Source organism: Sciurus vulgaris (genome assembly GCF_902686455.1).
Source record: "Sciurus vulgaris genome assembly, chromosome: 6".
Lineage (NCBI taxonomy): Eukaryota > Metazoa > Chordata > Mammalia > Rodentia > Sciuridae > Sciurus > Sciurus vulgaris.
In genome coordinates, this window is record NC_136466.1 from 128,896,368 (window position 1) to 128,910,269 (window position 13,902).

The 13,902-nt window shown below is 36.2% G+C and overlaps 1 protein-coding gene across 7 annotated transcripts in view; it reads left to right on the plus strand.

Moving 5' to 3' along the window:
* Positions 1-13,902, plus strand: part of ARL15 (ARF like GTPase 15) — a 387,266-nt gene that overhangs the window by 212,322 nt on the left and 161,042 nt on the right. The window contains exon 6 of one of the 7 annotated variants that reach the window (XM_079143491.1): positions 5,715-6,091. The exons of the other annotated variants lie outside the window; for them this stretch is intronic. Coding sequence (XP_078999617.1) covers positions 5,715-5,729 — 15 coding nt within the window. The 3' untranslated portion in view covers positions 5,730-6,091. Of the gene's footprint in view, positions 1-5,714; positions 6,092-13,902 lie in introns of those variants that run through there. 7 annotated transcript variants of the gene reach the window in all.

Consider the following 13,902-nt stretch of genomic DNA (forward strand, 5'->3'; position numbering starts at 1 on the left):
GGGACTGTCTTGTTATAGCCTCTTGCAGTTGTATTGCACATATGTGTTGCAGCAGCAGTGTTTGCAGCAACATATTTTTTCTTCTTGTTTTTTTCCCCCTGTACTTTCTCTTTTTGTGGAGTTAGGGATTGGACACAGGGCCTCACACATGCTTGGCAAATGCTCTGTCATCCAGCCACATCCCCATCCCTGCAACAGTATATTCTTAATCAAAACAGGGTCCCATTGCAGACTTACTTTATTTTCTCAGCATTTTAAGGAATTTATAATTATCTTCTTTCCCTCCTCCTTTCTTTACCTTCTCTGCTTCTCCTTCCTTCTTTCTAGTGAAAAAATGAAAACTATAAATTGTATGGACCACATATTAAATAATATTTAAATGAATACCCGTGTCTCCACAGCCTACATTAATAGAACACCACCAGTGCCTTATAAATCTTCTAAATCTGTGCCTGCCATTCACATGAACCCTGCTACCTCTCCACCCAGGAATAACCACTGCCCTGAATTTCGTGTTGCCTATTTCCTTGCTTTGTGTGATTCAGCCACCTAAGTATGCTTCTCCAAATAGTGTCTTATAATAGTTCTGTATTTTGAACTTTATAAATTGAGAATCAAACTAAATGTATTTTGTGATTTTCTATTTTGTTCATAATTATCTTTTGGGGATTCATCCATGTTCGTCTCTGAGACTGTGGTTCATTCTTCCTCTTTGCTGTATAATATTCCGTTGAATGAGTATATTAGGGTTTATCATTCTACTGTTGATAGACTGTTGGGTTTTTTTCTATTGTTGGTTTGTTTCAAATACTGCTGGCTATGAACATTTTTTAAATATACCTCACATTTTAAAGACACCTCACACAACCATTTCCCATGATCTATGTACCTAAAATGGAAAAGGTTATAGGGCATACGCGTAGTCAACTTTACTAGACACTGCCAAGAAATTTTTCAGAACAAGTAAATCTTTCCTTTAGTCTCCATCTTTGTTAGTACATAGTATTTTCTGACTTTTTAAATTTTACCAGCCTTTATGTGTAATGTGACATTTTATGACTGATTGTGGTTATTAAATACAATAAATTTACATTTGTGTATTTATTTTTATAGCAAGTAACTCATTAAACCATTAATCCTTGTGATTTATCTATTTATTCTATGTTTTTAGTAAGTATTAATTTCATGAGCAAATCGAAGTTTTTCATGTCTTATTTCTTTTTCTTGTCTTTTATTATGGCTTGGATATGAGGTGTCCCCCAAAGCGCCTGTGTTTATGCAGGAGGTAAAATGATTGGATTATGAAAACTGTATCCTTATTAGTCCATACTAGTTTGAATGGGCTGACGGAGTCATAACTGTAGGCAGGTGGGTCTGGGGGCATGCCCTGGAATGGTCATCTTCTCCATACCCCTTCCTACCTTGAGCCCAGAGCAATGGAGTTGGCCAACTGTGGACTAAATCTATGAAACTCTGAGTCAAAGTAAACTTTCCCTCCTCTAAGTTGTTCTTGCCAGGTATTTTGGTCACAGCTATGGCAAGTTAGCACATCTTCGTTTACATTGACTATTATCTCCAGGACAACTTTAAAAGGATAGGATTGTGGTCAGCAAGAATTCCTATTTCCTTCTGGCGTGTAGGAAGAAGTGCTTTAAGTATTTTTCCTTTAAGAATGATGTTTGCTATAACATATTTACTTCTTTATTTAGATAAATGCTTTTAATCTGGTGATGGATGAAGTGCATTTTGATAAAAGATGTTCTTTTCTTTTGTGAAATGGATGTATTATGAATGCATAAATTTATCACAATTTTTTCTATAATTATTGGGAGGATTATGTGATTTTTCCCTACTAATAATAGCCAATTAATGTCATAAATTTATTACCTAATGTTGAATCACCCTTCCATAGAGGGAGATGTGATGGCTACAGAAAAAAATGTCAGAAATTCCCTACCCTTAATTAACATACAGTCTAATTGCAGGAACAAAACATGACTGAAGAAAAGTTAATAGATGTCACAAGGGTAGATTTTAATTATTTGCTACGTTACTGGGACCTTGAGCTAAGTTGTGGGCTATAGTTGCCCAAACAAACTTCCTGGAGAAGGTTCTAGAGCTGAAACTAAAAGAATGGTCATTTATTTCTTTATGGCATTTTTATAGCATTAATTTGCTTTATCAAATTACCTGCATTTTGAGACTTGAACAATAATTTCAAGTAGTCGTTCATATAGGGTCACAGTCTTTATGACTGTTCTTTCCAGTAAGGAGTATTACGTTTTATCTGAGTAAAACTCCCTTTAGAATCTACTCTGGTCTGGGTAAATATTTTGCCACTACCCATTTTGTAGGTCATTAGTCCCACACACTAATTTTTCACATGCTGCTACCGACTTAGCTTCCAAAACATTGGGAGTTGTTTTTTTCCTTGATAAGCCATTTGATTCTTGTAGCTGATTGGAAAAGAGGGCTCTTAAACAACAATTGAATTCAATCAATATTCACTGGCCACCTACAATATGAAAGGCACTTTGCTAGCTCCCATGTAAATAATCATACAGGCCCCAGGAAGCTTTTATCGCGGTGGAACTGGAATGTACAGTTGTTCCCGGAAATAATCTGATGCGAATCCTCGTTTGTCTTTGATGGGGAATGGTGTTTGCCGTGGTGATCGCAGCATTGTTCCTCCAACTCAAGCATGTTAAGAAAACCATTTTCAAGCTGGGCAGTGGAGCAAAGATGGGAAGAGACAGGTTTTCAGTGGCCAAATAGACTTTTTAAAAATTTTGCTGAAGGTACTGTGTGTGCACATGTCTTTGTTCTGTTTCATTCATTTAGTTCTTCACAGCTCCAAGCATATTACTCTGCTCCACAGCTTACATCTACTCCACCTTTTCTACCATTTTATTTCCACGTGGCTACCCCTGTTTTAACAATCCCATGACCTCTTCAGCCAGTGCTGCTTCCTTCACATTCATTTACCTTGATTTATTCATATCCTTGTCCTAATAATTCCCCAATCATAGAATGAGTTGTTTATTTCTCTTAGTCTTTTCATGTTTTGCTCCATTACCCCTACTTCTTCTTTATCACCTTCCCATATGCTCTCTGGAAACCATCAGGTTAGTTGGCATTGGATCTTGCCATGGTAGCAGGAAAATTTTAATAGATGTATTATATTTCTGTGGCTGTATAATCAGTTAATACCCCAACCAAACACAGGGTCATAATTATACTTATTAATATTTTGAGCCATTGATTTTCATCTCTGTTTTCTGCAGATGTGGTAGCACTGTTTCTGGCTTCTTCCATAGTGCCTTTCTTGAAGATCATGAATGCCAACAGACACAAGGCACATATTTGTATTTTAGCAGACTGGAATACTTGTGGTAAATGTAGTTATGGCCTAGTATCTCTGCCATTCCTTGTAGCTATCCAAACCAGAGGTGCTACTTCCTAAAAGTGGGGAATTCAAAGCATCCGACCCTAGCATGCTTTTGGTTGTTGCTGTTAAGGAGATCTGGTACGACAAATTTCTTAAGCAGCATAATATCATGGCTTAGTTTAGAAACCAGGAGATATAGTCCAGGTTCTTGAGCAGTGCCATCTATAAGTTAATATGACTGAATTCTGAAACACCTTCCTTTTGCCTACCCAATGAAATGAAAATAATCTACTAATCTAACTTAACCAAAGTTTTAAAAGAAATCATGAGAACCATGAAAATTATTTGACTGTAAAATATGTGTTAACTTTGCATATATAAATTCCTTTCTCCTCCTATGACGTCACATTTTGACTTACTGGTTTCAAATCATTAAGTCAACTACCTATAGGAACTTGATTCCAGTTTTTGTGAAAAACAAACCCAAAGTCCAAAAAATGGAAGGCCAAATTCTTTGTACTTTAGGCCAGGCACCTTACTTTTATTTAATCCATTCTGATTTCTTTTGTTTATATTTTGGTGGCTAATTAACATGCGTATTTCATACAGAATTGATTGTGATCAACTAGTGATAAGTAGAGGAAAGACCAATATGTTTTTGGTCCCTATTCCCACCACCTCTGTCCAAAAAGGTCATAAAACACAATGTAGTCACAGCCAACAAACCGTACTTCAAGAAATCTCTGCAACTGAAAACCTGATGAAATTCACATCTTATAAGTGGCCATTTAAGCTATTAGAAAAAAATGTACCTTATTTTTATTTATTTATTTTTTTAGCAGCCCTTCCGCTACCTGTATGTTTTGAAGGAGTCTTTCAAATCATGAAACACCTCCTTAGAGCTCCTATGAGCCAAGTAACACTATTTGGGTTTATAAAATTTTAGAATGAATGAGCAATTAGAGGGATTTTGAAAAAAAGAAATTTTAACTTCTAAAGTGATATTCTGTCAAAGTATTCATTAGACATGACCCAGATTAGCTGAAGTGTCCAGATGATACCATTTAGGTATGGTGTACCGAGTCTCAGGACCCTTGGTAAGTGCAGTTATTTGTAGTCTTCCTGTCCTGACATCCTTCCATTCCTTCCTTCTCTTTTCTTCAAAGCTATGGTTACCACAGTTGACACTGACCGTTCTAGTTGGAAACTTGTCAAAGACAAAAAAAGCAACTAGAATGTTCTAAATATCAAGAACACCTTTATTCTTTAAGAGTACAAATTTGAAAATTTGGCCTACTAAATTCTGTAGCAATTAACTTGAATTGCTAACAGGAATTTTTAAATATTTTACACACAATTGTCAAATGTTTTAAATCAATACTAATCCGACTAGTTATGGTGTGGTGAAGGACCCATTCCCTGCCCCCTCCTTAATTCATCATCAACCAATATTTTGTTCAATCTATTTGTTCAAAGAGAGAAACCACCAGTCACATATTTGAGAGTTATAGCCTTGTCAAATTGCTACATGAATTTAAGAGTTTATTCTCAATTTCTATATTTATTAGTTCCCAGATTACAGTTTAAGTAGCATTACTCTAAACTATAATATGGGATAAGGAAATGAGGTCAATAGGAGTAACATTAAGGAATAATAGATAAGGTAAACAGAAGGATGAGGGCACTTAAATATTGTCAAATAAAACCAAAGACTGGCCAGATAGATATGGTGGCACCTTCCTGTAATCCCAGTATCCCAGGAGGCTGAGGCAGAAGGATCATTAGTTCAAGGCCAACCTGGACTACTTAGTTAAACCCTGTCTCAAAATGAAGGAATGAATGAATAAATGGTGGTGATATAACTCAGGGTAGAGTGTCCCTGGGTTCAATCCCCAGTACCACAAAAAAAAAAAAAAAAAAAGGGATAGTTCTATGATATGGTGACACAGTGATGTTTTCATCCCCAATAGTTTCCTAAGCACTCCGAAGATCACAAGGTTAAAACAATTTATAATTTTATTGTTGTTTTTCTATTTTGTAATGAATAGACAGGGTAGAAGTGTCATTTCAGTTCACCCAAAGTGAATGAATTCACTGCTGACCAAACTATATTACCCAAGATATATACATATATACATATATATATATACATATATATGTATATATCTTTATCAGCTTTCATGGTTGTTTTTTATTAAAATCTGTGTATACATACATCAGACATTAGCAAAAGCAATAATATCTGAACCATAAAACAGCCTCACTAAGGATTCATAAATATGACCTCTCCCACCCAATCATTTTCATATCATGTTTGTCCCTTTAGCAGCTTCCAAGATGATGTTTTCAACTCCCATTACACCCTAAGAATTTGCTTGGATGAGTGAAATCAGTTGCAGTCCTCTTTGCCAGAACATGGTGCCCCACCCTTGGCAGGTAGGCAATGTTGTCTTCATATGTTTGCAGAATTACTGAGCATTAGCACTTTGTCCTCCAGAGAGTCCCCAACATACCCCCTAAGCTTACAGTGCACTGATGCCCTAAATAGATCAGCTCTGGAGGGGAAGAGGCAATGTCAGGGCCCTCCACAACTTTGTGCATGCAGGGGTCAGGGGTCATACAGAAACCATCATGGTCTTGCAGTCTCTCCCAGGGGGATGTTGAAGCAGAAGGATGGGCAGAGGGATCTTTCTGTTGCACATTTTCCCTCAAAAAAAAAAAAAAAAAAATTTTTTTTTTTTCCTTCCACTTTAGATAGACCACCGTAAGTTACAGCCTCTGGATCTTTTCTGAAGAAAGACAACACCACTGCAGTGGCCCCAAAACTATCCTACTCCTCCACCCCTCTGGGAGTCTCCAGATCTCTAAGATTAGATGAGCCCAAGAATAGTCTGACCCCACCCAATCATTCTATCAGCAACCATCTGTGGAGTGAGAATCTGCTCCCATTCTGAAGTATGTGGTGTCCTGACAGGCTGCCTCAGCCCCTTGCGAATTTGCTCACACACCCTGGAAGTATCAGGTCCACTTACTAAGGCTAATGGTACAGAGCATTGCAAGGGCTTACAGTTTTCCTTCCCTTTATCCCCCACTCCTACCTGGCCAGTTTCCAGTGGTCCTCCTGGAAGATTTCTTGATTTCTTTTGAGATAAGACTCCTCCCAAAGACTAGGCCACTCAGTTCCCATAGCACCTCAGTTATGGGATAAACACTGGCAATGTGGAGATTACTACCTCCACATAGGTCACTCGTTCATTTTGTTATATTAATTCCACAACCCCTTCCCTACTCCATTAAACTGTAGCACATGTATAATAAATCTTCGTTGAACACTGAACAAAGACCAGTGTAATAACCCTTTTTGACGTGTCATTTGAAACAGAAAAACTCCCCTATTAAAAAGTACTCAAAAATCATTAGATACTGTGTAGAAATCATAGTTCTACATGATTAGCATACTGTATTATACTCTATGATTTACTGTAGGAATTTTTTTACCTTAAATTTTGAGAGCTCAGCAAACCACCATTTACTATATACCTATTATTAATGAGGACAGGTGTAACACTGATATTGAATGCATTTCTAAAAGAATATAAATAAGGGGAAAAACGACATTTTCTCTTTGATTTTAGCAAATTTCTGGAGATGTTTTTTCATGGAAAAACTTTTGACCTGAAGCAAAAATATGTATCGCATTTAAATACATTCAGATTTATTTCATTGTCAGTGTCCAGCCAAAGAGCATTTAATTCTTGCACAACCACCCTTGCAATAAGTTAGTCAAATGAGCGATCAATCCCCATAGCATAGAATATTCCAGAAAATCATTTAAAAATTAAAGTGGACCATTGAATTGATTCCAATTGCATTAGGAGTTCTCCCTAGTTCCATGAGTCTCAATTGTTTAAATAGCCACAGTGGCACTGTGTATTTGTTTTCATAAATACTCAAACAGAATACATGAGCTTTTCTCTTTCCCTTTTTTTTTTTTTTTTTTTTTTTAATTTAATTTAAGGGTACTGCTCATGAAATACAAATCTTTGGTTTGTTCTCTTGACACTAGAAAGACAGCATGGTTATTTCTTCCTTGATAGATTAAACCCCATTGTCAAACAAAACTACTGAGAAAAAGAAATGTGTTGTGTGAAACCCTAACTTTTAGACATATCACATTTGCTTTCATAATCCCCTTTTTGTTTCCCCAAGTATTTTTGTTCTAAAATATGAAAGCATGTAGGACTACATCAGGATTCTCACTTTTTTTGTTGTTCTGATTAGTTATACAGGATAGTAGAATGTATTTTGACATTTATCTCATTCTTCTGGCTGTACATGATGTGGAATTACATTGGTCATGTAATTATAGGTGCACAGAGGATAGTAATGTCAATTTCATTTTACTGTCTTTCCTATTCCCATTGCCCCTCCCTTCCCTTCATTCCCCTTTGCCTAATCCAGCGTACTTCTATTCTTCCCTAGGCCCCCTACCACCACTTATTGTGAATAGGCACTTACATATCAGAGAAAACATTTGACCTTTGGAATTTTGGGATTGTCTTATTTCACTTAGCATGGTAATTTCCAGTTTCATCCATTTACTGGCAAATACCATAATTCCATTCTTCTTTATAGCTGAGTAATATTCCATGTGTGTATATACCACATTTTCTTTATCCATTCATCTGTTGAAGGGCACCTAGGTTGGTTCCATAGTTTAGCTATTGTGCATGGAGCTTCTATAAACATTGATGTGGCTGTGTCACTGTAGTATGCTGATTTTTAGTCCTTTGGGACTAAACTGAGGAGTGAGATAACTGGGTCAAATGGTGGTTCCATTCCAAGTTTTCTGAGAAATGCCCATATTGCTTTCAACAGTGGTTGTACCACCCAACCTTAAATTATACTACAAAACTATAATAACAAAAACAGCATTATATAGACCCCAAAACATACACGTAGATCTATGGTACAGAATAGAGGACACAGACACAAACCCACATAAATACAGTTATCTCATACTAGACAAAGGCCCCAAAAACATACATTGGAGATAAAAGAACCTCTTCAACAAATGGTGCTGGAAAAACAGGAAATTCATATGTAGCAAAATGAAATTAAACCCCTATCTCTCACTCTACAAAACTCAACTCAAAGTGGATTGAGGACTTAGGCACTACAACAGAGACCCTGCAACTAGCAGAACAAAAAGTAGACACAAATCTACATCAATTGAGCTTAGAAACCGAATTCTTTAACAAGACTCCTAAAGTGCAGGAAGTAAAATCAAGAATCAATAAATGGGATGGAATCAAATGCAAAAGCTTCTTTACAGCAAAGGAAACAATCAAGAGGAAAGAGCCTACAGAATAGAAGAAAATCTTTGCCACCTGCACCGCAGATAGAGCGTCAGTCTCCAGTATATATAAGGACTCAAACTTAACACCAAAACAACAAATAACCCAATCAATAAATGGGCTAAGAAACCGAACAGACGTTTCACAGAAGAAATATGATCAGTCAACAAATACATGAAAAAATGTTCAACTTCTCTAGCAATTAGAGAAATGCAAATCAGAACTACACTGAGATTTCATCTCACTGCAGTCAGAATGGCAGTTATCAAGGATTTTCACTTTTACCATATTTTCATCAAAGGTAGTCACTCATCTAGGATCAGAAGGAAATGATAAAATCAGTTTTAATCTAGGTCTTTAGGAACCCCTATTTCCTTAAGATACTGTTTAATAAAGAAGTTCGACTGATTTGCATATAATAAAAAGATGATATTTGCATATGGTTTTTCTTCCCTCTAAATATTGGACTTGAAGAAAAAGCACTAGGCAGCAACTAAAGACTAGGTTTTCTCAGCATTAAAGGTTCAAGAGCGATTTACATTATAAGACAACAGGAGAAAAACAGGAGAGGAACGGCTAATGGAATGTGCAAGGGCTCCTTCTTCCTCAGCTGACAGTGTGGAACAGTGGTGTTTCTTCAGTGTATCTGTGGAAGAGGGGGACAGTCAAAATTCCCTCTGAAAATTGATTAGGATTTTCATACGGTTGTTTTCCATCCATACAGCATGTCCCCATTTATTCTGTTGTGCACAAGATATGGTAGTTGATTTGCTTTCAGGGGACAGGTTGAATAAGAAATACTCATCTTTAAATACTAGAATCACACACTGTAGTGGAGAGGTTCACGCTCTGGGAAGCCCTGGAGAACTGAGACCCATTGTGAGGGTTCACTTCTTCCCTCTACAGAACATAAACTCATCCAATGGGATGGTCATCAGGGACTATTTCAGTCCTTCCTTTCTCAGATTTAAAATACTTTACAATTCCATCCTACCAGCTGTTTCCTGATATTCTGAATTCTTGTAATCCTCTCTCTCTCTCCCTCTCTCTCTCCCTCTCTCTCTCTCTCTCTCTCTATATATATATATATATGTATATCTGACTGGGGATTGAACCCAGGGGTGCTTTACCCCACTGAGCTATTTTGAGACTATGTCTCACTAAGTTGCTGAAGCTGGCCTTGAACTTGTGATCCCCCTGCCTCAGCCTCTTGAATGGCTGGGCTTGCAGGTGTGTGCCACCACACCTGGCTTAACTTCTTTTAGTTTACAAATTTCAAAGTAAGGCTAAGTGGAGAATACACAAGAATCAATAATTAAGACACAAGAAAACTATATAACATACACTTTCATGAATGACATATGGTATTTATTTTTGACTTATGTTATGAACTAAGTTGTGTTTCTTCAAAATTCACAAGTGGAAGCTTTCACAGAGGTCCTCAGGGTGAGGCCCTACCCATAGGAGTTGTAGCCTTATACAGTGACCGAGATCAAGATCTTTCTCCCATGTGAAGATACAGTGAGAAGGCTGCCATCTGTGTGCCAGGTGGATAAGCTTCACCAAAAACTGACCATTCTGGCTCCCTGATCTTGAACTTCCCAAGGAAACTAATACAACTTATAAACTTGAAATTTTAAAAGCTTTCAGGTTCCCTTTTTCTTTTAATAAATGAAAAAAGAGCTGTTTTGTCATCGCTGTCTCTTGTGTCATTCAGAGGACATGGCAGTTCTACAGCTCTTGGCTGAATTTGCCCTGATGAATAAACGACTCACAAGATTATTTTTTGCTCTTTTCTTGATATTTATATTTTAAGAATTTTGAACTTTTTTGAATATGAATGTTTTTTTTTGAAATGGGCATTCTAAGTCTGGGTTTCAACATGTTTCCATGGTTATTTCAAGTAAAATTAAGAAAATTAAAAATTAAAAGCTTTAGGCCTCTGTTTTTTTGGGGGAGAGTGAAAATGTAATTCAAGAAAAATGATTTCATAGTGATACTCAAAAAATCATGAGCCAAAGTTGTCCATTCCCAATGCCATCTTTGAAGAATTGTTCGTAAAAAGAAAACACTTGAATAAGTAGCTTGAACACCGTGCAATTTGTAACCAGCAGCACCAAATCACTTACATGCTGAACATTGACAGTCCAGTTTCCTTTGTTCCTTTCAACTCTACCTCTTTTGTGAAATATTTTTTTTTTTTTTTATTACTAAGAATACTCCTATCTGATCCCAAACCTGTCTCAACTGTAGAATTCCTGCATACTTAGTGACAATGGTGACACTCTCCTGGAAGTACTTTGATTCAGACCCACAGGACCTTCTCCATGAAAAATGTTCATAAAATGTTGTTTTCTAAGGAATTAACAGAGGATCTTTAAATTCATTTTTATTTTGGATATTGTGTTCTGATACTGTTTACATAACTGCCTATACCCATTGCCAAGTTTTGTGCAGATATCAATCTTACTCATTACAAAGAACATCTGTGAAGGGAGATCTTTTCCTTTCTTCCCTCATCAAATTTTCTTAATTTTCCTATATTTAAAAATCAAATGTGATTTAGTGAGTTTCACATGTATTGATATTGAGTAGGTTTGCAAGCAAAAGGAATAATTTTCAGGCAATGGAATTTTGCATTGGCATTTAATACTGGGATCTATTTGCTTGTTGCTTGGTTCTCTTTTAAGCTTCATGGTTATATCCAATTTTCTATCATTTCTTCATTCTGTGGTAGTTGGGATGGTTTTGGTTTTTTTCAACAATGTATGCTTTGAGTAATAAACTTCAATGCACAATTTTCCAATGAAATTATAGCGAAGTAATGAGATGACAAAAAGCCAACTTATTTTCAGGAACTAAAAATAATGCTGTAATATAGGCATTAATACATAAATGAATATTCCAGCATCCTGATCATATTCTGATCACTTTATATAAATTATAATTTAAAATGATGAATGTTTAAAATGCTACTTGCTATTTATTTGTGAATGTCACTTAATTTTAAAACAATTAAATCTGATACTTTAATGAAATATATAAACTACTGAACTCTTTTGAATTAAAGTATTGGTAACAGTTCATTTAAAAATCACTTTGTCCCTTCGTCACTTTAGTGAAGAGACACTTCACTACTTAAAAAAACAAACATGATATTTACATTAGTACTTAATCATAATTTAAAAATTATATTAAGCAGATTTTTATTCAATTAGGATTTACATATAATTAGATATAAGGCATTTCTGGTGGTTGGAAATGATGCTCATTCTATTGTTCTATTTAGGAACCCTACAAGTTTGTGAAAGCAGTCACTTTCTTTATTAGCAGCAGGAGGTCAGTAATTTTGGAAGAAACTTCTTTCATCTTGTGAAGTAGGGGTTGAGTAAGGGTTGACTGTTTCTAACTGGCCAAGGCTTTTAAAACTACTTTGCAGAGCACTGATACACCTTCTTACATGCTTCTAAATAGAAGTTTAAAATAAGCTGATTCCTGAAGGAAAGGTTTATTGATCATCAGTATACATCAGTCAATTATTTGACGGTTTTAAATGTGGATTTCAGGTTGTTTCTTTGCTTGTACATTTGACAGTGAGTTGCAGGATGAGTGCAGTCACTTCAGCTGCCTGACTTGTCAAGCTTCCAAACTTGGGTCTTCTTCATATCATCCTGTAGGATAAGCACAATTATATCCTAAGTAAAATCTATTCTGAGATGGGGTTTTTTTTGGTGGGGGAGGGACGGGGTGGGTGGTGGTATTTGGGATGGAACCAAGATCTCATGCACTCTAGGCAAGCTCTTTACCACCGAGTTACACTCCTGGGTCTTTTTTAAAATTTTATTTTGAGACGGGGTCTCACTGAGTTGCCCACCTCGGCCTTAAATTTCCAGTGCTCCTACCTCAACCTCCCAAGTAGCTGGGATTACAAGTGTGTGCCACCAAGCTGGCTATTCTGAGGTTTTGGGGGTTTTGAGTTGACGGTGACACACTGACACTTACAAGCAAATTGGATTCAGTAATGATAAAAACCCAGCAGTTTGGGCAGTAGGAATAACTCACTGTGCTTGCTTTGTTTATATTAACCTTAGGAGGGAATTATAAATACTGGACAAATAAAATTGCATTAAAAAGGCTCTTATGAGGGCAGTTCCTTTAAATACTGGAAGTACTATTGTTTGAAAGAAATAATTAGTTTAGAATTTATTTAGAGTCATTATAATCGAATTAGAGTTCTAGAAAGACATTGTCATCATGTTTTTCCCATAATGCTTTATTAATTGCAACTTTTGAAGAGATGCCAGAATCCACCAAAATGTTCACAGATGCCAGAATCCACCAAAATGTTCACAAATACATTATAAAATAGCCTTTGAAATATAGTTAAGAATCTGAGGTTATGATAGAGCCCCTCTATCTATGTATCCCTACTGTGAAGTAAAAATTATCTTTGCTAAAAAGTAGCTCACCTGCATGAAGGTTTACAATTTAAAGTCAAAAGTTGGAAAAGAGTCTGAAGTGAAGTGACTTACTCAATACCAAGGGTAGCTGTTTTATCACTTTTTGATTTTTACAGACCCCAGACTTTATTTGTGCATGCTTTTAGGTAATAAGAACCCCAAGGCAGCATTTATCATAAATGCTTAAATATTTCTTCCTTTGGAACAGTGAATGTGAGTTTTTCCTACAATCTTTCTAACATGAGGAAACTAAATTCCTTCAGCCCCTTTCAGTGCTTGATCCTTGTTTGGGAGGTGAATTGCTTCTGTTTAAGTTCTTTGCACTTAAGACTCTGAGTTAAATTTTCTAGGGGATACTTCCATGGGTTTGGCAGCTACTGCTCCAGTCTCTCTTCAGTTACTGATCCTTGAAAAGCTTAAAGAACAATCTAATGGGGTGATTTTCTGCTTGGACCTGTTGAGACACTTCCTAAGTTGTTTCTCTGAAGCCATGTTTTCTGTGTCATTTTCTTGATATTCCTGCTTCTTTGAGTAGCAGACACTCTGAAACATACCAAATGGAGAACATTTCACTTTTCCATTCCATTAAAAAGAAGGGCAGAGTTTAAAAAATCTGAAAAAAATTAATAACAATGTACTAATAGGCATTAAGAAAAATTCATCAGTGCTCTTAATCTCTCCCTATTAGAATTTTATG